This window comes from Capsicum annuum, chromosome 4 (genome assembly GCF_002878395.1).
Source record: "Capsicum annuum cultivar UCD-10X-F1 chromosome 4, UCD10Xv1.1, whole genome shotgun sequence".
Taxonomy (NCBI): domain Eukaryota; kingdom Viridiplantae; phylum Streptophyta; class Magnoliopsida; order Solanales; family Solanaceae; genus Capsicum; species Capsicum annuum.
In genome coordinates, this window is record NC_061114.1 from 196,400,257 (window position 1) to 196,426,421 (window position 26,165).

Consider the following 26,165-nt stretch of genomic DNA (forward strand, 5'->3'; position numbering starts at 1 on the left):
ACACTAAATTCGATGTTTCGAACGCGATGGAGATATCATATTTTTAAAAAAAATATCATTTTCACAGAGTTGACCCCCGAAATCATAAATTTTCAAATTGAGGGTCGAAATGAGATTTAAAAGCCGTAAAATCATACCAAATAAGCTAACACCCTAAAATTTTTATTTCGAATCTGCTGACGAAGTTGGATTTTTCATCCGAGGTCATTTCGATCAAATGTGGGTCCCACACTCATATTTTTAATTTTTTCAACTTTTCGATCCATAGGTCTAAATGAGCTCGAGTGCATCGAGACCCGAACCAAAGGTCTACCTAACCTAAAATCAATATTTCAAAGCTACTGGCGCATTCCGTTTGGCCATCCATCGCACGGATCAAAAGATATCCCCATAAGTCCAAAATAAGACTCTTGAAGCCATCAAAAATCACAATATCACATAAATAATATTAAAATGCATAAAAAACTATGCCAATCACCCCCACACTCCAAAAATACCATAATGCAACTACGGGGAGGGGTGAAACAGTCAAATCACACAAAATCACAAATTTCACATATTTCATCAAATTTTTAGATCGTTACAGTTATATTTTTTTTCAATTTGCTGCAATAATTGATATTTAACTATTGTCTTTATATTATTTGATAGGAGCTTCATTTGGCAGTTACTGAACTGTTGTCAAATGCTGAGCATAAATGGTGTGCTGGATATATATGGCCTAATTGAAAGAAGAAATCGAGAGGTGAAGTGAGGAAGAAAAAAATCTTGCAAGTTGCCAAGACATTATTTGAAGTGTATTTGCAAGAAAAAATTAATGAAATGAGTGAGTCGGGAGATAAAATTATGAAAGATTTTCTTAAATACATCAAATAATCATGGTGTAGGTCTTTGTTTAAAAAATATAGCAGGTGTGAAGTGGTTGAAAACAACATGTGTGAGCCTTTCAACAACTAAATTTTGAATCCTAGGTCAAATCAATCATCACTATATTGGAGAAAATAAAAGTCAAAGTCATGTAAAAGATAAATCAAATGAGAGAGTTTTCTGAATGAATCAGTGATGTATCACCAATGATTATGAAAGTTCTTGCAGAGAATGGAGAGTATACAACCAATTGTGAGGTGAGGTTTAATTGTGATATTGACTTTGAGATTGTTGATCCACCATATACACATGTTATTAATGTGAAGGAGAAGATATGTAGTTGTAGATCATAACAACTAAAGAAAATTTCTTGTGCACATGCAATTATTGCAACATATTACAAAGAAGGGGGTGTTGATTCATTTGTTGATTATTGATATACGAAGAAAACGTACCCGAAGGCATACAATAAGTATATTCAACCTATGATAAATAAAAAAGATGTGTTCAAAAAGGACAAGACTAGCAATTGAGCCATCCAAAATTACTGTTAGCCAGGAAAATCAAGTAAGAATAGGAAAAAAGATAGTGATAAGCCTGTTAAGAAGAAGAAGTTGAAAAAGGCTATAAGAAAGGAAAAAATGACTTGTTTTATATGCAAGACTACAAACAAGAAAGGATATCCAACTTTGATAAGTCATACTTTAATATTTTTTATCAATAAATTTTACTTTTTTTTGATGTGCTTTTGACCTTAACATAATGTTTGTAGAAGAATGATCTCACTGATAGTTATGAAATTGCTACAACATCTATAAGTGGCAATAATCAAGTATAGTTGCAACACCAAGTGTGACACACCTACCACCGATACCTCAACATTTAGTGTCAGGCCTGCAAATACTTCAGCAAATGGTAAGAGGTCTGCAAATGCTACATCAACAGGATGAAGGCCTCCCAATGCCACAATAGCTGGAAGAAGGCCTGCATGTTACATCAGCTGATGTGAGGCTTAGAACTTCCTTAACAACTGATTTGAGGCCTGCAACTACCGTGAGGCCTACAACCACTTCTGCAGTATCTAAAATTGTCAAACAACCACTCAACAGTCTATTACTAGTGTTGATGTCCAAAAGAGAGAGGATGGTACAACTTTGAGAGATGGTAGAAATCTTGCATATAAAAGATCAAAATAAAAAAACAAAAACAACTAATTGATATGTTGTTTAGACCAAGTGATAGTATAGTGGAGAGGGTAAGTCTTCTATCATCTAGACACATTTAACTGTATTAATTAGTGCATCTTTAATTAAATTTATTATTTCTCAGTCTGAAACTGCTGATAGAGTGTTACACAGTCCAATATTGATTAGTTCAGCTCCAATCAATATTGATTTTGATTACAAACTAAATGACTAAGGTGAAAAGGTGCAACCACAGTTACTTAAAGACAACTACAAAAAACGTTACAGAAGATTAAAATCTTCAACAATCACTCAAGCCACAACAAACACTCAAACCATAACAAACACTTATGCCAACAAGAACCAGTCCACACCAAACACTCAAGGCAGTTCAGACCCATAGTAGTAGATTTCTCTTTGTGTAGCTTAATTGCTAATTTTTTAAAGCTTTTTAATTTTAAGTATTGTTAAGATAAGTGTTAATAAACTTTTGATGCATTTTTCTGTGATGGTGTTTTAAGACAAGTATTTATGAATAATTATTGTTAAGTCTATCTTGTTTTTTGTGTTGGCAAAATGATGTTTGTCATTCAATTTCAATTTCATCATTATCATTATACATTGCAACTACAAATTAAGACATCTTAAATACATCAACTAGAAATCAAATGACAACAATGATGATAACAGTGATATCAATACTAATACTTGATCTCCCATCCTTTAGATGCCTTCCATTTCTTTCATGCCTTTCTTGTCTTCTATGTCTTTCTTTACTTTCTTGCTCTAAATTTGTTGATGAATTGTGTTATGTAGTACTGTTTATTCATATCAGCCCATCGAAAGAATCACAAACATTATTAGTTATATATTTTTGATAGCCTCAAAATATTCTTTTGAAATTAGTTGGTGTCCTTGACATCTTAATTTCAACATGAAACCCACAATATCATGGTGAAATAAAATACACAAAAAAAATTAGAGTAAAATTAAACTTAAAATGCACGGAAAAAAAAGTACAACGACAACGGAAAAAATTAAAGGACAAGAAATATTAAAAGAGAAGATCGACAAAAAAGGAAAAAAAGACACAAATTGATCGAGTAATAGTGTTGAAAGCAAATGAGGAAGAAGGGCTAATATAAGCACTACTTTTTTATGTGTATCATACACTCCTATGTGATTTATGCTATACAGAATGTCACGTCAAATAAAATTTTCAAAAGTTATTCTAATGGATTGAAAGGTTCAAATAACAAAAAGTTAAGTAAAAGTGTTTACTTTATAAATTCAAGTAAGTATAAAGTTTATTTGATCATTTCACCAGCAAACATAATAATTTTTTCTTTTATTTTTTAAACTTCCGTGCTCGATCAAATGATGGCACATACATTGACAAAGAATGTCCAAACACACCCTAACAATAGCTTCTAGTAGTTTTAAGTTAATTTATGGAACAAAAAACAAATTGGGTGTGTGAAAAATATCGAAATTGGCGCCGCTTTTCTCTGCTTCCCTTTTCTCTCTCTCTACAAGCCCCCCTTTCTCTTTCTTCTGAAAATTGTCAACCCAGATTTCAAATCCAATAAGGCCAAATAAATTCTGTTAATTAATTAATTAATTTCCCTTTCACCATGTCTATTCGTAGAAGAACCTTGCTTAAAGTTATCGTCCTTGGCGATAGTGGGTATGATCCCCCTTTTTCCTTTTTTTTAATTTTTTTAATAACAATTTCTGAATTTTGTGATTCCAGACTAGTCATTTTTGCAATTTTTTTTTGAGTATATAGTATACAGTGCTAATATAAATTTTCTGTTTCTCAGGGTTGGTAAAACGTCATTAATGAATCAGTATCCTTTTCTACCACATTCCTCTTAATTGTTTGAGGTCAAGCTTAATTTTTTTTTAATTGGGTTTTACAAGTATTTAAGTTTTGTATTATTAGCTGTTTTTTTAGAATTTAGCTAATTTGTAGTTAGTCACTTTTTTTTTGAAAAATTAATGGCACTGGAAATATCTGTTTGTGTTTTTGTTTTGGGCTCTTTTATTTACTGTTAATATTTGTTTTTAGGACGTTTCCTTTTTAACTTAGCCTCAGCTGAGCATCTATGCCGTCCAACTTTGGGTGTGTACAAGTAGACACTTAAACTATCATAAAATTGAACAAGTAGACACATGCAACATGTAAAATGCGTGCATCTCACGTGATTTGCCATGTAGGATGGGTGTGTTTCTTGTTCAACTTTATGATAGTTTAAGTGGCTACTTTAGATGCTAGCTGAGGCCAAGTTAAAGGGCGTATATATGTATTATCTCTTGTTTTTGTCACTGTTTATGGGTGCATTATGTTTTTTAAAAGTAATTGTGAATGTGGGTCTTTGACTATCAACAAAGATATGTACACAAGAAGTTCAGTCAGCAATATAAAGCTACAATTGGAGCTGATTTCGTGACGAAGGAGCTTCAAATTGATGACAGGCTTGTTACACTCCAAGTGGGTTTTTTTGGATATTGATATGTGAAAAATGTTCTGATGTTTATGTGCTTTAAATGCTTATGAGTAGCTGAACAGATTATGCATTTGGTTAATGTGTCTGTATTTTGGTTTGGTAGATATGGGATACGGCTGGCCAAGAGAGATTCCAGAGTCTTGGAGTTGCGTTTTATAGAGGTGCAGATTGCTGTGTTTTGGTCTATGACGTCAATGTAATGCGATCCTTTGATAACCTTGACAATTGGCATGAAGAATTTCTAAAACAGGTTGGCTGATTATTCTCCGTGGATTCATTTCTTTCAGTGGTATTTTCTTGTTTAGTGGTTTAGGATATCCTGACTGCATTTTACATTGCTAAGAGTCATGTTATCAAAAAGTAGGCAAACACCCCCGAGACGCTTAGGACAGACATTTGAATCCAGATGGGGGTTATTTTCCGTATTTTGATTAGGGGCTAGAACTAATTTTAGGCGCATTGTTTGTTCTGCTGGTATTGTGAAACTCACAAGCAACTTATAATGAAGAGACCAAGAAATAAAGGTACATACATACATTTAGGAATTAAACTGGGAATTGCAGAATGTCCTAAAAGATTGCATTTCTTAGATTAAACTGGTTATCTGTTAGTAGAAATGCCCTTCATCTTCTAAACTACACGTCCTCTTTTGCTTAAGCATGAAGAAGATTTGTGAACTGATGAAGAGAGAAAGGTAGAACAGGAAGAGCAATAAATGCTAATTGTTGTTGCAGGTGCATCAATCATAGTCTTGTTAGGCTGCATAGGTCAGTTGGCTATCCATAGTCTTCCGAATAAGTGGGGAACATGTAAATGTGTAATGCTTTTCGACATGAAGAATGTGCAAGTCTGTGAGATGATTGGACAAGCTTACAAAGAAGGTTTTATAGGCAAAATATAGTTAATGCTGCTATTAGAAGATGGGGGAAGTCAGAATTGAAAAAGCAATGTAGGAACTAGCTGTGCCGTCATAAAGAACCTCTAAAAATGGAAAAAGGACATTTGTCAACTTTTTCATTTAGATTACAACAACAACTACGCCTCCGTCCCAAACAAGTTGGGGTCAGCTACATGAATAAACTCATTTCATATCAGCATCATACTATATAAAATAAACGTGAAAAAATTAGTTAATTATATATAAATAATATAACAATCATTTTATTAATTATTATAATAATATTAACAACTCTAATAATAATAATGATAATAGTATTAAAGTTAGATTATTTGGCAATAAAGCTTTACTCTTGTTGTCGTGTATATGTAAAAAATGGGAATACATGAGTATGCAAACATAATTATAGAAAACCAAACAATACGGAGCAGCGTCTAATTTAAAGATCTCCCCGCAGATGAAACAATGTGCCATTTCTCTGATATGGTAGAGGTAACAAAGAATGTATGTCTTGCCGGTGACAAGACTAAGCGTCAATCCCAAGGAAGTTGGGGTTGGTCATATGAATTCTTGAGTTTGTCCTATATTATGTACAATAAAAATAAAGATATAGAGAAGTAGAATTCAAATTCTCTATTGTTTCTAGTGTGTAAATTGCTGACAAAACTAAAAGTCTATTTCTAATATGAGATTCTGATTGGGTTAAAAGACTCCTAGAAAATATTGAACCTAAAATAAACATTGGCATTGCTTATGCAGATCTATTTCTTCCATTGTGGCCCGTTTTTTGCTAGGTCTGCATTGATTTCAAGAGTAATTAATTTAAGCATAACGTAGTGTATTTTATAGAAGGAGCCCATTCCTGCAAGTTTTTCCTGTTTATGAACCTGATACATAAAGGATTTGGGATTATGCTGTGCATCTATAGTATTTCACATATAAGTCTATACATTCAAATCTTGATTGGACTACTTCTGTTGTAATTTTGGCATATTTGATCATTTCCTCATGCAAATATTGTCTTGTTGATTGTCGAATTAAGATTAGTTATGTGTTCTATGTTAACCGACATAATTTATTGATATGCAGGCTAATCCGCCAGACCCTAAAACATTTCCGTTCATATTACTGGGGAACAAGATTGATATAGATGGTGGAAATAGCCGAGTGGTAAGGCAATGATAGTGGTGGACTTTTCAAATCATGGTCTTTGCATTTTGTGTAACACTTGCTTTTGATTGATCTTCTATGGAAGTTTCCCTTTTTACAATATGTGTTCTCTCTGCAATAATTGTGATTGATTTGTCTTTTGCATGCTGAACAGGTTTCTGAGAAGAAAGCAAAGGAGTGGTGTGCTTCAAAAGGGATTCCTTACTTTGAGACATCAGCAAAAGAGGATATAAATGTTGATGCTGCATTCTTGTCTATAGCAAAAACTGCTTTGGCCAATGAGCACGAGCAGGATATGTGAGTTTTTGTGAATTTTCACGAGTATAAGCAAATTATTGTTGTTTGTTGCTTACATACCTTGGAACTTAGCGGTAATAATAAGATGAGCTAATTCGAGGGATGAGCCCGAAGATGTTAAGTGAATTTATTCTAACATGTGACCCCTCGAACGTACAAGAATGTTTGCTGGCGGAGTACGATGAAACTAATAAGGGAGGTACTCAGGATTTAAAAATTTTCTGGAAAGGTGTGTTGATACAACGGAAGTCTCTTTTCAGGATAATGTTTTTCATGAGAAAGTCATTTTCTGATTTTCAGTTGGCAGAAATACATACCAAGGAAAAAATGACCTACCTAACTTATGGGCAGAAGTGATTTACCCTACATCTATCTAGGCTTTTAACTTTATATTACTTGCTTCAACTAACACTTAGATATTTTTTCTTAAATCTTAATACTCAAAATCTCATCATAACACTTTCAGATTTATTATTCTTTAATAATATTTTTTCCAAAAAAAAATACTTTCACTTATAAACCGAACACCAAATGTGTTTTCCAAGAGGATTTTCCTTGGAAAATGACCTGTGTCATACTAAACATACTTGAAATGTTTGTTGATTTTGACAAGATGCTTGTTTTGGTTTTGTTTTCTCAAAAATTTTTATAGAAGAAAAAGGCAAAACATATTAAAATCAAAAACTAAAAAACAGGCTAAGAGTTGTTTTAGGTTCAGGCTGATCATTGTAACTTTGAAACAACAACTATTCTTACACGTTTTTTTTTCTTTTATTCCACGTAACATTTCCAGGAAGTTTCTCGTAAAAACATTTCCGAGAAAAACTGTCCAAGGTCCATCTAAGAAACTCTCTTCTTGTTGCATGCAAAAGATATCTCTTTAGTCATAGAGCTTCTCCTACTTTCATGTCAAGCTTATGATGACAACCACATTCAAAATTATGCAGGAGAGAGTTATATTGAAGGTTAGACTAGTAGACATTAGATTATCTCTTGTAAGGTTAGGTTATTTCAAGTGTAAAATCCATTAGTGGCAGAAAATGTGGCAACAGGATTGTGAAGTCAGTGATAAGATGCTAAAAGTTGTCTAACAAGACGATTGTAGACAGATATTTTTTTGTTCAGTTACTTGGCAAGGAATTCTTTTCCTTCTAGTTTAGTTTCGATAAGTAGCAGGGTAAACCCTTTTCTGTTTCATTTGTTTTGGTGTTATAAGGAAATTCTGTTTTTTTTTTGACACTGGTAACTTGTTATAAGGAAAATCTTTTTTTGATAACCATTGTTATAAGGAAGTTTTATTTGTTCTAGAATTCAATATTTGGAAAGCGTGGTGTATACGTTATATCATATTATTTGTAAACCCAGCACTATCTGGTGTATTTTAGTATATTTTGTTTTTATATATCAAAAAGAAAGAGTAGTAGCATAGTATTTTATAGCTTATTTATAAGTTAGGAGGAGTCTTTTGGATGCTGCTTTGCTGTTTATTTTATTTAAGTCGTCTTGAAACACCTTTGTCCATTAGATAAGCAGTATAGTATTTTGTAGTTACCCCTTAACACCTACTTGGTGTTGGTGATATAGAGACAAATATTTACATATAAAAAGATCTGCGCATATTTTTTTTTTTTTGGGGGGGGAATCGGTAACTCACATAGTGGTTTGTTTTGAGAATCACTTTATGGTCATTTGTTCTTTTTTTCCTTTGTGAAGACATAAAATATAAAATCAGAGTTAATATGAGATGAATCTTCAACACTGCATGGCAATGATAATGTTTTGCAAGAAAGTCTTTTCCAGTAGACCACAATTGGTGGTTAGGGCTTTAAATCATGGAAAAACATTAAATGGGTCTAAAGCATAAACAATGCCTTGGGGAAGAATAGGTGGGTGGGATAAAACTTTTCAGAAAGTTGTGTTTGTCGGCCTTTTGTAAGCGAAATGTTTGACAGAAGCTAATTTTGATCTATTGCACATATAGACGAAGAGCAAGGCCTTGCTAGAGTTCTTCTGAAGGTTGGAACATCTATCATGCTAGGCAGAAGAATAAATTGCTTAGGTGGTAAATCTGGAATAGCTCAGGACACTGCTTCTCTTGCGACGTCTCTGTGAATTTTTTTATTGAATCAGGTACAGGTAATATTATTAAAAGAGTGTTCCAGGGGAAGTACAAGAGATCAGAATTTACAATTTCCCTATCGACTCAATGAGCCCGAAAAATCCAAAAAATGCGAAATCTTCTGTAGAATGTTTTTACATCAAAAATATAGATTTTGTAGACAGTTAAACTTTACAACGGGAATATGTTTATTCTTCCTTCAAAGCTTCTGCTTTTTTTTTTTTTTTTTTCTTTTGAAGCTTCACGGTTTAATTGTCCAACTGATGCACATAGCGATAGTCTTCCAAGTCTCAAGAACAACAACAACGTACTGAGTGTGACCCTGTAGGGTGGGGTGGGGGGTCTGGGGAGGGTGGAGTGTACGAGACCTTGCCTCTACCTTGGGGAGTTAGAGCGGCTGATTCCGAAAGACCCTCGGCTCAAGTGCTGCAATTCAAAGTATATACGAAAAAACAATATCAACAGTGAAAATTGACACTTTCAAGCCTCTGTTTATCTATTGCTTACCTTCTGCTCTGGCAAGCATATTATGGTCTTCTTTACATCCTGTGGCCTGCTTTACTCCAAACAGGTTTGGAAAAAAGACAAAATCTGTCAGATAAAACTAAAGAGAAAAAATATATGACAGCTGCTCCCCAGGGAACTATTGCAAAGAAACACCTGTTACTAGTGAAAGATCCCTTCTAGAGTAGGGACAGCACTGCCTGCTGCTTTCTCCACAGGTCATTCGGTGCATTTGACATAGAAATTTGGTGAACTGTGATAGAATGGACACTTCAGTAGAAAATGAGTTCCTCTAACGGTCTACTGAATGTCATGGATATGAAAGAAGACATATTTCTAATTATGCATTAAAAGGTGTGGCCTGGTGGTGACTTGATGAATAGAGTTTACCCAGTATCCGTGTTGGAGGAATTAGTTGACATGAGGGTAAGTTGGCCTGGACACCACAATTGTCGAAAAAAATATAAAACAAATATTTCTAAATGTTCACTTGAGATGCTGTGAACATTTAAGCGTTTTAGTTGAAAATATTATAGTTGACGAATTCTTAAGTTGACTTGCAATTATCCTGCGTTTTAAGTGAAGTGCTGAAAATTCTTTTTGTTTTTTAGTTTGTATTCTTTAGGGGTAAAGTCTGCGTATCTGCGTATACCCCACCATCACCAGATCCCACTTGTGGGACTATACTGGGTATGTTGTTGTTTTAGGGAGAGAGTGGAGGCTCAACATGACTAGGTGGAGTAGAGCAGGCAAATTAGTGTGAAGATATGACCTTGGGCCTTACTCAACCCATAGGCTAATTGTTGAGGTGAGGATTGCCCAAGTTCATATAAGGAGACTAAGGAGACTACTGACCCATTTCTCAGTCGATGTGGGACTCCAACTCACTCTACCCCCCACCCCACCCCCTGCGTGTCTAGAACGCCAATTGGAGTGTGACAATATAACGCGGGGACCCAAATAGAGAGATGGGCTTGGCTTCAGAACCATGTGAAGATAAAAGTCTCGGGCCTAACTTAACCTCAAAAGCTAGCTCTTGATGGGAGAATTGTCCAAGTGCGCATAAGGAGACCACTAGCCATTTCCCAACAAATGTTGGACTCTTGACTCACTCTAATACGCCCAATGAGCTAACATTGGGTTGGAGCAATGTTAGCGATTCTATGGGCTGAATTTGTGTTTGTGTGAGAGAGAGAGAGGCAGTGCGAGAGGGAGAGAGAGAGATGGATTATATCCACATTATTGTATATGAGATGCTAAAATTAGTTTTTGTAATTACATTTTGGTAAGTGTTTCACTTATCACTTTTTTGTTCAAGTTCAATGAATCTTGTCCTATTGTTGCACTTTTGGCTTTTAAAAACACCAAGTCCAAGACTCCTTGGAAACCCTTGCACTATCTGTGAGATTGAAGGACAAGTATATTCTCTAATATTGTTGTTACTTTAGGCTTTGAGGGATAAATGTGAGAATTAGATGAACCTCTAGTTTTAGGAAGTTCCTAATTTACCTAAGAGACAATTTTGTACCCATATTAGAATGAAATAAGGCTAACAGAGTGGAATGAATGTAGAAGATTCGCATCAGCAACACCAACCAATTTGGGAAAAGGGCCTTGTTGATTGATTGAGTGATATTTTAGGACCTACTGGTTTATAGATGTTTATGGTATGCTAGTTTTTATTTAGTGTGCCCCTGGAAAAGGAGGATTGGATGCTTTTGCAAAGGAGGTGATGTTCGCAAAACAATGAACTCATAAATGTTCTTTGATGTTTTTCAAGCTTTGTTTCTAGTTGAATCCTACATTCCACGAGTTAATGACAACAAAGTTTATGGGTTCATAAATCCAATTATCTTTCCTTCCTTTCCATCCTTATGTGTAATGATCTTACATTATTTATGTCTTGTTTCTTGATCTTAGACGGGTATATGAATCTTATTCTACTAGATGAAGTGATACACTTTTTGGCCCCATTCAGTATGAAGTTTGTTAGCACTTCTAAGTCGTGCATTTTGTTTAGTTTTGAGAACTTGCTGTCTAGATTGATCTTGCGGTGCCACACTAACTGGGTAGTTCCGAGATTTAGTTTTTGAATGTCGAAATTGATTCAAATTGTTGTGAATCAATGTGTCTTAAGACACTGGAGATGATTTTAAGGCTATTTGAAGTGGCAGCCTGTGTGTGTTTTCAACCAATGTGCAAAAGATGCCCAATACCAAGAGAAATTGAGATTAGAAGTGAAGATATCAGGAACCATGATTTGAGTGCTTATTGATAATTCTCAGTAATCCACGTAATGCCCATCAATATAGCCACCTCACGAGGGTATGGAGATTATAAGCCTAGTGTTAATGGGCTTCACATTTGACCTGATAATACAGCTACAAATTCCAATCTATATGGTGATGTGAAGCATAGTTGGGTTGTAAAGGAATTCCAAACATTTTTTTTTCTGGAGGCAAAAACACTTGATGATTTCTTCTAGTCTAGGTGTGCGCAAGATGGATCGTGCACTACAGTTTTTTTTTTTAAAACAACAAGAACAGACATTTGATGATGACTCGAGTAGGGTAGTCAACTAGGCGTGTTCAACGGATTTTATGTCTAACCTTATGTTGGTTTGGAAGATTTAACTTAGTGGCGACTTTGTTTGTCTCGCTAATGTACCTGCCTAAAAATTTGATACTGATTAATAGGGACTAATGTGATATCTTAAGAGTTAATTATGCAGGCATGATGGAGAAACTGTCTATTCACTACAGAATTTAGTATCAGAAAGAAGTGAGAGAGTAGCATCAGTTTTTCATCATGTTGTACATCTTAATGTTTTTGTGTTCTTTAGCCTTTGTGGGATGGATGTTGTGGTAGCTCAGAACTCGAGTAAGTCAGACGTATGGTTCGTAAAGAGTTCAAGAGCTCTTGGATTTGTTGGAACATCATTTCATCTTAGGATGTTCTACTGTAGTGACTGCTGCTTTTGTGTCAATGAAAATTTAGACATCTCAAGCAAATGTTTGATTATTAGGATAAACTCCAGTTGATTTGTTAGAGGCACATCTCCTAATCAGTACAACTACCAAATGTTTCATTGAACCTGAAAAGGTTTTCACAAGACTGATTGATACCCCTGAAATCGTGAAAGCTCTACATCAAATGGTTTCCCCCCTAAGTTTTCTGTGCTAGTCATGGATTAGTTGAATAACGATAACCTGATTGACCATCAACTACAATTATATAGAGACTCTGCAAGTGAAATTGCATGTTGGCTGGCGAGATAGTGAATCTAGTTCTTTGTATTTACTGAAGTCATATTTGTTCTGTTTTACAGATACTTCCAGGGCATTCCGGAGGCAGTTTCAGAGACGGAACAAAGAGGTGGTTGTGCATGCTAAGGTGGATGTAGCAATTCAATCGAGTGCCATATTTAATCCGCATTGTTGCCTAATATTCCTGCAACAGTAACAAACTCTCAGGCCATAGCCATTCTTTTGTACCCACTATGTACTGCTATTTGATTTCTTCAGTGTTGTTTTGGAAGGAGAAACATCTTTTGTTATTTTAAGCTACTGGAGGTAGAGGAACTCAAGAGGATTCGTCTCTTAGTATTTGCAGTTGGCTTTGAGAAAGATTGTAATTGTGCATCTTTTTTTCTCCCTTGAGTGGTTGGACTTTATTGTATAATCTGAAAGCTGTATTTTTCTACATCTTCTACGTATAATAATGTGTTGGGTTGGTAGCTGACGCTGTGGTTCATTGCCATAAAATTTTCAGTTGGGCCAAATTTATGTGTTTTCGCTTTTCTATATTCTCATCTTCAGTTGGTTGAAAATTTTGAAAAATATTTCCTTTAGGAAAACAAGCTCCGACTTCGTTAATAAAAGTTGGAAAAACTAGTGGCATTGTCTCCTCCTGCCTCAACTCCACGCCTTGTCCCGCCCTCACCCCTACACTCCCCCTACCACCTGCTCCACCACCTCAACCACAAAGCCCATAACCCTCACCCACCCTCATAGTTTTGTGTTAAAAACTCACCCTATATGTAAAACCAAAAACAAGAAGTGTTGCTTTCATTGCCTTTAAAATAGGAAAAGCTAATATCAACAATATTAATTTTACCATTTGTATTTTATTCATCGAATAAAGTTCATAAAATCAGGACGATGCACTTGCCATCAAACAAAACATATGTGAAAATAATTAAGATAAATATAGTCTCTAATTTATAGGCTCACAGGGAACTTATTGTTTTTTAATTTTCAATTTTTCTTTAATTAGTTTGACATCAACTATACATTTTTTAAAATCACCGAAGAAAAACCGATATTCATATATCATTAACTATATATATATATATATATATATATGTGTGCGTGCGAGCACGCGCGCGTGAAAGTCGTCCACACAACCTATACATAATTCAATCAGTTGCGCAAAAAAATGAAAAGCCTATATGAATGGAATCTCAAAAGACCAACATATATGCATAAAGGGGCTGAGCTTTTAAAAGAAACGGCGTACACATTAAGCTTCCATTAATTAGTGGCAGTCATGTGAATTTTAAAAGAATTAGTGCATTATTGTGAGAAAATTTCGAGCATGGGTTCACATATTTATATTTATGTAATTTTAGAAATCGAACTCCCTCTCAATTTTAAACAATAGTCATTCTTCCCCCTTTATTCAATTTATCTTTTCTAAATGTCTACTTTACCCTTACTCTATTAATATTTATTTTCCTTTACTTATTTAAAACAATGGTTTTTTTTTTAATCTGTATAGTAAATTTTATTTAGAAAAAATAAATATTATTTTTTAGACGAAAAAAAAAGAAAGTGAAAAGCATTAATTTAGCATATAAGTTAATGATGTTCTAATAAAATAAAGAGAGAAGTATCAATTACCTTCTGAAATTGTCTCATTTTATTCATGGTACACCTGAACTTTAAGTTGCCTTAAGTACCTCTCCGAACTTGTTGATTTAGTAAGCCGCGTGTCCCTTTTTGGTCCAAAGACCACAATGTGTTAAACACGCGCGTACACATGAAAAGACTGCTTGTGTCTGTCCACGTGAATAAATACCATCCACTTCCCTTATATTTATCTTATATAAAAAAATAACCCACTTCTATTCTTAATTATTCGATTTCTCTCTACAAAAATTATATTTTTGAGTTTTCCTATGCTCCGAAATAGTGAAAGGTTAAATTTTCGTCGATCAAGTAAGCTATTATCTAAAAAAATTATATATTTTTTTGTGTTAAAAATCTGAGATTGTTTTTTTCGGTTAGTGTTTCATAGTTGTTTTTTTTGGGTTAGTGTTTCATAGTATTTTTGATTGTTGTTTTGATTAGGATTTTAGGAGACTCACATGCACAAATATGTTTCCTATTATAATTAATGGAGTAAGAAACTACAATTTTAGTTAGGGGTGTATAAAAATTGAACCGATAAAAATGTTATTGATTTATTGTTATTGGGTCTACAATTTCCTATGTGTTTGTGTGGTATCTCGTGTCTTGAGCCGGGGGTCTATCGGAAACAGCCTTTCTACTTCATCAGAGGTAGAGGTATGGACTGCGTACATCTTACCCCCCCAGACCCCACTAGGTGGGAATACACTGGGTTTGTTGTTGTTGTTGTTGTTGTTGTGGGTTAACGATTTTTTAATGATTTTATTAAAAAAAAATTGTTGGGTTATATATATATAAATGTAAGATTTTGATTGTAACAAAGATTCAGTTTCTTTTCACGTTAGTTACTACTTTTTCTGTTTTATGAGTATTTTTTTATCAATTAAATCAAAAATCGAATCGTTAAGTACAAAAAATTGATAAACCGAAAATTGATAAGAAAATATCTTATTGGTTTGGTTATTGATTTAGCGCATTTAAAAATTAAAAATTGATAAACTGAACCGATAATATAAAAATCAAATTGAACCGATCGATGCACACCCCTAATTTAAGTAGATAAAATAGAAGCAATTGAAAGATTTTATTTTTATTTATTTTCATATTTTGAAAGTGATGGAGGAAGAGGGATAATAAATAGGAAGAGAAGAGAGAGGAGGCTTTGAAGTTTTTGAAAAAATTAAAGAAAAATGGATTTTTTTCGTGTTTGACCGTTGAAAATTACTGATTTGGCAAAAATTTTACTCCATCACGCGCCTCATGGAGTTTGAGATCACACATTGTGCCACGTGGGCCAAAAAGGGGCACGCGACTTATTAAATCAACAAGTTCGGGAGGTACTTAAGATGACTTAAAATTCAGGTGTACCATGAATAAAATGAGACAACATCAGAGGGGTAATTGATACTTCTCTCTAAAATAAATGAGCATACTAACAAAAACAACAACATATGCAGTGTATTCCTACACAATGGAGTTTGGGGAGGATAGAGTGTACGTAGTCCACACCACTACTTCCGATGTTAGATAGAAAGACTATTTTCGATAGACCCTCGGCTCAAGACAAAGAGGAAAGAAGATAATAAGGATTAACACAATAACATATAGTAACATATCAATACTACCACACAAAAATAACACTACAAGCAATCTATCTGAAACGACATATATCATAAGAATCAAAGAACAGAAAATTACAAGCAATGCACTACAACTAATAATAAGGACAACACTCGTACCAACAAGCATGAACCTACTCCACCTCCTAATCATCTACACCAATTCGCATTCTTCATACCTTCCTAAAAATCAAATGACAGATAATAATTACTTTATAAATATATTCTGATGCGTGCAATACAAAAATAATTAATAAAAATGGAGATATATTTTTTTAAAAAATAATTTCTAGAATACTTACATTGTTAATAACTTTCAATTTTATTTTAGAATATCCGATTAATGACAATCAAAAAATATTTATCTATATGAGAAAATAATGAAAAAATGAAACTTAAATATACAAAAACATACATATATAAATACTTAATGCATGTAATAAAATAACATTCATAAAAAATATCTTAGCTTTAATGACAAATTTATAAAAGGATTATTCTACTTATAACATTAATAAATTTAAATAAAAAAATTAAATAATTAAGTAAAATAAATAAATAATATATAATATTATTATAAAATGTGTTAATAGATAGAGATTATAAATGCAAGGATAATATAGACATTGTATAGGATAACGGAAGGAGAATATCTATTGTTTATAGTTGAGGGAGAAATTTGCTTTTTAAAATAAAATAGGGGGAGGGGGGAAGGGCGTAAACGATTTTTACCCGTTAATTAATTATACAAAAAAATATTACAATCAAAATAACGTAGTATATACATACATACACACACACATCGGTATGATATTTGGTATGTCATTTATAAATATCGAATACCATATCATATACCAAAAGAATTTAAATCCCATACCAAATATCATAATATCAAAATCATGATATCAAAGATTTTAATTCGATATATACTATACCATGCCCGCCCCTACTAATGGAAGACTTAAAACCCGTTTGGATAAGATTAAAAAAATAATTTTTTAGCTTAAGTGATTAAAAGCTTAAAATAAGTGCTTATAAATTAAGCAGATAAATGTTTGAATAAAAATGCTTAAACTTAAAAAAAATTATTGATGTGTTTGGATAACAAGTGATGTTAAGCACTTTTTTGTTGTTAAAATGACTTAAATATCCTTAAAGTTGTTAACATCGTAAGTAAAATGAATTATTTATAATTTTGAATTCTAATAATTCAAAAATATTTCTATTTAAATGCACTTTTAGCGTAAAGTGATTATCTGAGGTCAATTTATAAATATAATTTACATTTTAATTTTTACATGTTTTAAAATAAAAAATTTAGGACATTTTTTTTATATAAAAATAGTATTATATCGTAATATTGCAAGCTCGTAATAATTTGGTTATGTTAAAATGTAAACCTCCGATATAATGATGGATTCTCTGAAAATAATGGAGAAAGATGAAGAGGAAATTGGAGGAAAGAGGCGGAGAGAAGCAACCAAGAGAAAAAGAAAGAAGAACTATATATTCAAGGGCTACAAGTTCAGGGTATTGTTGAAATTGAAGAAAAATATAAGGATAAGAAGGTAAATATTTTAATCAAATATAAAAAAAAATTTAATCTAAAAATAAAAAAAATAAGGTATCCAACTTTTCACTTTTTTTTAATTCATTTTTAATTTATTTTAAGCACGTTTTAATTTTATCAAATACTTTAAAAAAATTAAAAATAAATTAAAATTAATTTAACTAGATTTTAATCCTATCCAACGTGCTCTGAATGAAATCTGAAAAGACAAAATACATGCATAAAGCGGCTGAGCTTTTAAAAGAAACGGCGTAAACATTAAGCTTACATTAATTAGTGTCAGTCACATCAGAATATTCGCATATCCAAAATTTTAAAAAGAAACGGCGTAAACATTAAGGGTGTGTTTGGTACGAAAGAAAATATTTTCTTTCTTAAATTTAATTGACTTATATGTTTTGAAAAATATTTTTCAAATCAACTTATTTTTCTTAAATATAAAGTAAATGATTTCCCTTAAAAAAAAGGTAAGGAAAATATTTTTTAATACTCTCTTTCAACCTCACTTTAAAGTTGAAATGTTCATACAATCCTTAAAATCATCTATCCCATCCGCACCCCCAATACCCTATCACTTCGACATCACCCTTACCCCCACCCCACCCCACCTCTTACCCTTACCCCCGTCCCCACCCCACCCCCAAAATTCAATTATTTTAAAAAGTATTTCAATTTTTTTTTCCAGTTCATTCCCTATTTCTATCTCTATCCCTGCCAGCCTCCCTTCCAAAAACAATAACTATATTTTATTAAAAAATTCAAACTTTTCTTTTATCCCACACCCTACCCTCCCTCCCTCCTATTAGCCCCCTATCTCATCCCCCCTCCCAACCTAAAAAAAAAAAATAAAAATTTAAATATATTTTTAAAATTTTTTTCTTTCCCCTCCCCCCTCACTCCCTTATCCTAACTCCGAGCTCCTAATTAACAAGAAAAAATTTTAAACTTTTTCTTACCCCACCTCTGTTATATATCCTGACACCCCCACCTACCCGCCTATCAATCCACTTTCCAAAAAAGTTTTTTTTTTAATTTACTTTTTTAAAAAAAATTTTAAAATGTATTTTTACGCTTTAACTAAACAGTAAAATGTATATTTTAAAAAATATTTTTTTATTCACCAATCAAATATTAGAAAATATTTTTCGAAAAATATTTTCTATCCACTAACCAAACATAAGAAAATAAGTAATAAATCAATTTATTTTTCAGAAAAATATTTTCCATAGAAAAAACATTTTCCTTCATACCCAACACACCCAAAGCTTACTCTAATTAGTGTCAGTCACATAAGAATATTCGCATATCCAAAATTTTAAAAGGTTGGATGCATTATTATGAAAAAATTTCAAGCATGGTTCACACATTTATATTTAAGTACTTCATCCGTTTAAAAACGAATGATCTACTTTTTTTTTTTAATCTGTTTCAAAAAGAATGATCTTTTTTCCTTTTTAATAACTTTTAAATTTTAATTTTTCACATGACATATTTAAGACCACAAGATTCAAGACCATTTTGATACATTTGACATATTTTAATTTAAAACTATAAGATTCAATTTTTTTTTTTTAAATTTAGTGTCAAATTAAACTAAATCATTCTTTTTTAAAACCGAGGAAATGTTTTTTAAAAAAATATAACATTACTAATTACTAATCTAGAAAGGAAAGCAGAGGTCTACGTAAATCCACAGACCCCACCTACGTACACCCGGTGGCAGACTAAACATTTATTAGGCCAAACTGCAGCATTCATCATTCATTAAACTGTTCGGCAGATGGAACAATTCTTCCATTTACTCTTATTCCATGCAATTGACATTATGTTTAGCATAAAATGGTAATCCAAGTGTGTTATGTCCTGTTTAATTATTTTTTAAAAAATATTTTTTCCATCTATTTCTACCTCTACCTTTCATACATCTGCATTAAAATATTCGTGCATCTCTTCATCACATGCTAGAACCGTCTTAGTAGTTGCATATATGAAAATTTTCATCGTTACCTAACTATTAATGAAGATATAATAAAATTCAAATAACAATTGAAATAAATACTGTATTTAAAATCAACAACAATATACAATACAATAACTAACAGCGACCCAAACAAGCTGTAAAGAATTAAAACATTATTTAACACTCCCTCCGTTTCAGAATAAGTAAATTGTTGGGGTATTTATTGGTGTTTCAAAATAAGTGAATCATTAAATTTTTTTTCAAATTTATCCTTATGATTTGACAACCAATTAACTTTTGAAAAAGTATTACAAGGTTAATTTTTTTCTTTTTTTGGGGTAAAAATAAAAAGTTGTGTTAAATTTATGTCTTTAATACTTTTTTCTTAATCTTTGTGTCAAAATTCAATCATTCATTTATTACGAAACAAAGGGAGTAGGTGACAACCATCCAAACAAGCTATAAAGGATTAGAAAATTATTTGTCCCTCGTCTTTCACGTGCCTGTATTTTAAGGATTATAAAAACAAACAATTTCCAAGCAGATTGTGATCAAAGTTATTGTCTTCATTAAGACTAAAAATAGAATACGAAATACACGAGATTCTGAAGTTGTGGAAAAATAGGAAGAGGAAGGCAAATATGGGAAGAGCATCATTAGCAATTGTGTTAAAGAATTTGTTTGGTGTATTGGGATGTTTAATTACAGCAATATTTATCTATATTTTTGTCATTGCTGGCTCACCTTTTCGCATTGAAATTCTCAGCCCGTCAGTATTTTTCTTCTCTCTACGCCTTACTAGTTTCGAGAAATTTAGTAGGTACAAAAAAAAAAAAAATGATCTATTTTGATTTATTATAAAATTTAAGAAAATAAAGAAAATTTTTGAATCTTGTGATTTTAAATTAAAGTTGTGTTAAATATACCAAAATATTTTTTAATCTTGTGGTCCTAATATGCCATGTGAAAAGTTGAAATTAAAGTATTATCAAAAAAGGAAAGAGGTTATTCTTTTTTAAATGGACTAATAAAAGTAAGTCATTCTTTTTAAAACGGAGAAAGTAGTACATTGGACTGTTTTTTCATACTTGAAATTTTTAGAATTGGAATTGGAGTTATATTTCATGATAGTTTGTTTACAAATATTTAAAATACGGGAAGAATTATTCTTTTAATCCGTTGCAAGACTTTTTTTAAAAGGTTGTATGTTCCATCTTTTTATAAGAAAATTTTATTTTGATTCTAATTTTTACTCACAAGAGATCTTTAGTTTTATAGATAGAGATATGAAAATATCATTTTGTTTAATTTCAAATCATAAGAGGTAGAGGGCAAGAGAAAATATTTTCCTTAGAAAATTTGAATTTACTTTTAAAAAAAAATGCAATATAATTTAATGAAGTTGTTTTATAAAAATAAAATATAAGATAACCTTTTAAGTTAAATGCCTTAATTGACTCCTCATAAAGTACTCCTCAATCTCATTTTAGTGGAGATATTGCTGTTTAGAGGATCAAATAGTAATTTTTTTTACTATTAACTTTCTCAAAAAAACTTTTAAAAATATTTTGAATCATTAGCTATGTTGATTTAATTTTACTTTTCGCCTAGTTTTCGAATAGAGGGAAGGGTCTCCCATTTTTTTTATGTTTTATCTCTAAACTATCAGGTATGTGAGTTTCAAACAATCACAGGACACGCCAACTATCATTCATTTTTTTTACTTGAATTATGGTGATATTTCACGTAAAAAAAAAAAGGGAACAATGAATAATTGAAGCGTGTTTTTATAATAGTTGGTCCTGTAAGAAACTCGCACACCTGGATAATTTAGGTGTCTTTAATCATTAATGCATTCAAATATACAAATTTGTTTTAAAAAAAAAGTTTAGTTCCAGAGAGAATCTGAAATGAAGTGGGATGAATTTTGCAGGTGGCTGACAGTAACCATGATAGATTTCTACGTCCACGTGTTTGTAATAGGGGTATAACATGACCAATTTAATGTTTCATATGTGAGTGAACCTTTTGTTTATCCCATTGTATTGCAATTCCTGAAGCTTTCGACCGAGGAATCTTTACAGGATCCAATTTACTTTGTCCTATTACGACGCCAGGAAAAGTAAGTAGATATTTGCACAAAGTTCTTTTTCCTTCACTGTTTCTGTTTTATGATATTGAGTAGATCTTACACTAGATATTATCCACAAGATATAAGCAAAGTTTTTGCTTCAGTTTCGTGTCATGCCTATTTCTTCCTTCAGAGTAAGCATGCTGCGACAATATCAAGAAAAATGTGATTCACAACATTTAAAGAAATGGAAGAATGTCTCTTCAATGGAAGAAAAATTGTCTCTCTTATCAATAATATGTTTTTAGACAAGTTTGTAAAATCAGCTTATTTTGAAAACTATTTTTGTTACAAGTGCATTAGTTTTGATAAGGAGCAATTTATAAAATATTTTTCATGAAAAATATTTTTCTATAAAATGTTTTCTTGGAAATAAATTGGTTTTTACTTTTTTTTTTTTTTAATGTTTGATTGATGTATAAAAAATATTTTTCAGTGTTTGATTGATGGATGGAAATATATTTTTTAGAAAATACATTGAGTAGAAAGTACCTTTTTAGAAAAAATGATTTTTGATTTCGAAAAATACCTTTTAATAGGATGTGTCTGGTATTGAGAATTAGTTTTTACTTATATTCTTGTGTTTGTTATACAAGTAGGAAAATATTTTCTAAAAGTATTTGTTTGTATTTAACAAAAATAATGAAAAAACGAACAGGGTAAGAAAAAGGTTTTAAAACTTAATGTAAACAACAAATTAAAAAAATTACTCCCTCCGTCCCAAATCATGTGTCATCATTTCCTTTTTAATTCGTCCCAAAATAAGTGTCGCCTTTTCTTATTTGATAACTTTTTAAAGGCACAATTACCCTTTATCCTTATTGGTCTCACTTAATTAAAAAAAAGATATTGACATATTTTTTGATAAAGGATAATTCGGTAAACTATACCAAGTTTTTCCTTATTTCTTAAACTCCGTGTCCGGTCAAATGACGACACATATAATGAGACAGAGGGAGTATTTTTTTTAGAGGGGAGAGGTGTGTCAGAATAGATGGTAGGGGTGAAGTAAGAAAAAAAATTAAATTCTTTTAAAATTGAGGGAGGGTTGGACGGGATTGGGGGGGGGGGGGGGCAGGAGGGTTGGGGGAAAAAAAAAATTTAATTTTCTTAAAGAAAATTAAATATTTGTTGGGGGGGGGGGGGGGGGGCTGGTAGGGGGACGGATCGGGGGTAGAGGATGCAGTAAGAAAATAATTTAAAATATTTTTTTTGGATGGGGTGGTAAAAGCTAGGGTGGTAGGGTGATTGAGAGAGTTTTGAAAAATGTTTTTCTTATTTTTTGAAAGGAAGTCCTTTTTCTTAAATTTGAGAAAAATAAATTGATTTGAAAAATATTTTTCAAAACATTTAAGCCAATCAAACATAAAAAAAATAATTTTCTTTTCTAAAAAATATTTTCTTTCATGCCAAATATACGCTTAGTCTTTGATCAGTGTTTTTAAAAAAATATACGCTTAGTCTTTGATCAGTGTTTTTAAAAATTATTTTTAAGTGTATTTTTTTCAAAAGTGTTTCTTAAAAAAGTGCTTTTAACAAAAAAAAAAAAAAAAACTTTTTTTTCTAATGAAAAACTGTTTTTTAAACTCTTTCAAAAGCACTTATTTCCTTTAAGAAGATTAGCCAAACACCTTGTTATTAAAAATAAACTTAAACAAAAAGACTATAATTCTACTTTGTATTTCATCTTTTTTCGATCATTATTAATGCTTCTATTCGGATAATTTGGAGTTTTATTAATGTTTATTAGTACCAAATATTTTTGAGTTATGGAAACAAATTCCATATCTAAAAGCTTATATATATTTTCTTTGTCTTAATTTATGGGAAGTAATTTAATTTGATACAGAGTTTAAGAAATGTGTGAATATAAATTATTTTATTAAAGTCAAAATAGATATTTTAAAATTAAATTATTACTAAATCTAGAAATGAGTCATTGTTGGACCGATTAAAAAGCAAAACGAGTTATATAAATTGGGATGGTAAACTACTTGAAAAAGAATCACTTTTATTTATTTAAGAATTAAGAGCATGTTTGAATGGACTTACTTTAGATACTTTTAACTAAAAATAGTTTTAAAGTATTTTGTTAGGGCCTAGTGAAAGCTGTAAATATTTGAATGATAATAATTTTTGTCTCAAAGTGAAAATGGTACTCTATATGAAAATTAAATTGGAGTTGTATTTGATTATAATATAAATTAGAGTTATTTTTGAAATTTTATGGATAATTTGGAATGAAAAATTAAATATTTTTTTTGATATTTTTTAAATCCCAAAAGATTTCAAAATTCAACTTCAAGTTATTTCAATTTTTTTTAATTTTTTGATTGATTTTCGAAATTTAATTTCAAATTTCCTCATGGCCAAACACCTAAGTAATATCTGATAAAATAAAAAAAATATTTTTTACTTGTAAGTTAAAATAACAAAAATAGATTAAAAACTATAAGCTACTAAAGTATATCATACTTATGGTTATAAATCTATATCTATAATCTATATTTATAATTTATATATATATATATATTAAAAGTGTGAAGGACATTAGAAATATTATTTGAACTTTTTGTCCTTTATTAAAAGTCCTTACTTTAGACAAAATTATCCTTTCACTATTTTTTCAAATATTTAAGAGTTAAAAATTAATTAAATATATTTATAGTAAAACCTTTCCTTATTAGAAGTCATCAGAATTTTAATATTTTTTTTCAACTTAAGAATTGAAAATTAATTAAATATATTTATGATAAAATATTTGTTATTAGAAGTTATCAAAATTAATGACAACTTTTTTCCTCATTAGTTTAAGAATTCTAAATCAACTAAATTTGATTTTCAGAAGATTTGAAAAATGTAGAAATAAATATAAAACTATTAGAGTAATAAAAATGTAAGAAGTACCAGATTTTTTAAGTTTTAAGTACGTAATAAGAATGTAATCAATGATTTTGTAAAGATTTGAGTTTAAAAATAAGAAAATATTTTAAATATTAAAAAAAAGAAAAATAATTGTAAAACAAATATGGTTTAAAGTGATGCGTCTTTCTAAGCCTTGGCAACAAAGGAAAGACAAACTATATGGCAAATACAAAAGTAATGATCCATCAACCGCTTGAAACTTCTGGTGGTAAAACATATATGTGTATATGTTTGTTTACATTATTATATGTGTGAAAATTTTTTGAAAAGTGATTTGAACTTTTTACACTTTATTAAAAATCTCCGCAATAAACAAAATCATTTAATTTTAAATAATCAAACGTCACAAGACAATTGCGGTTAAACTAGTTCATCCAAACATAGTAAGTATTCTTTATATATTTGGAACCCACTTTTTCTGTATGCTTTACTACTAAATTAAATTACGTGAGCACTCCTGTTAGAGATGACTAATGACATAATTTTTTAGTTAATTCTGTCTTAAGGGCTCGTTTGAAAGGAGGGCTAAGAGATAACTAATTTTTGAATTAATTTTAAGATGAGTTTATCTCATTTTTTTATATTAACTTTCTCAAAAGAATTTTAAAAATATTTTAAATAATTAACTGTTGATTTAATATTACTTTTCGTGTAGTTTACAAATAGAGGGAAGGGTCATAAACATATTAAAAGAATTCCAATTTTTTAAGTTTTATACCTGAATTATCATATAACGTGAGTTTTTTATGTGAACTAGCACAGGACACGTCAACTATCATTCATTTTTGCTATAATCGAAGTGCGTTTTGATAATAGTTAGTGATAGTACTCTATCTAGAAAACTTGCACGCCTCGATATTTTTAGGTGTCTAACCATTAACGCATCCAAATATACAAATTTTATTTTAAGAAATTTGAAGAAACTGTATCTGGATTCATGTACTTAAAAATAAATATTTTGACTCACGTACTCCAAACCTATTCACATAAATTGGGCCTAAAGGGAGTAACATTTTTGTGAAAACGGTTCAGAGAAAATAAGTAGCTTGAAATTGAGATTTTGACTTGAAAAATAGTTTAGTTCCAGATAGAATCTGAAATGAGTGGGATGAATTTTGCAGGTGGCTGATGGTAACCGTGATAGATTTCTACGTCCACGTGTTTGTAATAGGGGTATGACATGACCAATTTAATGTTTCATATGTGAACCTTTGTTATTAACTTGATTGATTTTTGTTTGCTACAGTTTCATTGTACTAAGGAGCACATGTTGGAATTTGATAACACCTGGGCGTTCAGTCTGATTATTTAATATCAGTTTAATTTATCGATTTTTAGATTGATAAAAATGACATTCGTAATCAAATCGAAATAAATTTGATTTGATCCGATTTTTACAAATTCGGTTCGGTTATTTCGAATTTTTATTTCGGTTTGAAATATTAAAGTAGTTAGCCTCTCTTTTTCATAATTGAAAATTTAAAATTGATAGTTTTTTTTT

The 26,165-nt window shown here is 31.1% G+C and overlaps 2 protein-coding genes across 8 annotated transcripts in view; both read left to right on the plus strand.

The window, feature by feature from the left end:
- The first annotated feature begins 3,507 nt into the window (after nucleotides 1-3,507).
- LOC107855593 (ras-related protein Rab7) lies at nucleotides 3,508-13,290 on the plus strand. The gene is made up of 7 exons (XM_016700609.2): nucleotides 3,508-3,738; nucleotides 3,875-3,901; nucleotides 4,446-4,545; nucleotides 4,665-4,811; nucleotides 6,549-6,629; nucleotides 6,784-6,926; nucleotides 12,878-13,290. The coding sequence occupies exons 1-7, from the start codon at nucleotides 3,686-3,688 to the stop codon at nucleotides 12,939-12,941; spliced, it is 615 nt and encodes a 204-aa protein (XP_016556095.1). The 5' UTR covers nucleotides 3,508-3,685; the 3' UTR covers nucleotides 12,942-13,290.
- A 6,824-nt stretch (nucleotides 13,291-20,114) lies between these two features.
- Nucleotides 20,115-26,165, plus strand: part of LOC107855604 — a 24,505-nt gene continuing 18,454 nt past the window's right edge. For 2 of the 7 annotated variants that reach the window (XR_007054324.1, XR_007054326.1), the window contains exons 1-3: nucleotides 20,115-20,377; nucleotides 21,542-21,730; nucleotides 25,786-25,837. Coding sequence is in view for 1 of the 7 variants with exons in the window: in XM_047410432.1 (XP_047266388.1) it covers nucleotides 21,519-21,541 (23 nt within the window). In the remaining 6 variants the exon portion in view is untranslated. Of the gene's footprint in view, nucleotides 20,378-20,546; nucleotides 21,731-24,528; nucleotides 25,838-26,165 lie in introns of those variants that run through there. The other 5 variants (XR_007054325.1, XM_047410433.1, XM_047410435.1 and 2 more) reach the window with 5 other exon arrangements.

Bases quoted from the DNA above. Each gene is read 5' to 3' on its own strand.
- LOC107855593 (XM_016700609.2), top strand. From the start codon at position 3,686: ATGTCTATTCGTAGAAGAACCTTGCTTAAAGTTATCGTCCTTGGCGAT. The intron at 4,812-6,548 runs GTTGGCTGATTA...ATTGATATGCAG, and splicing joins ATGAAGAATTTCTAAAACAG to GCTAATCCGCCAGACCCTAA. The intron at 6,630-6,783 runs GTAAGGCAATGA...CATGCTGAACAG, and splicing joins ATGGTGGAAATAGCCGAGTG to GTTTCTGAGAAGAAAGCAAA.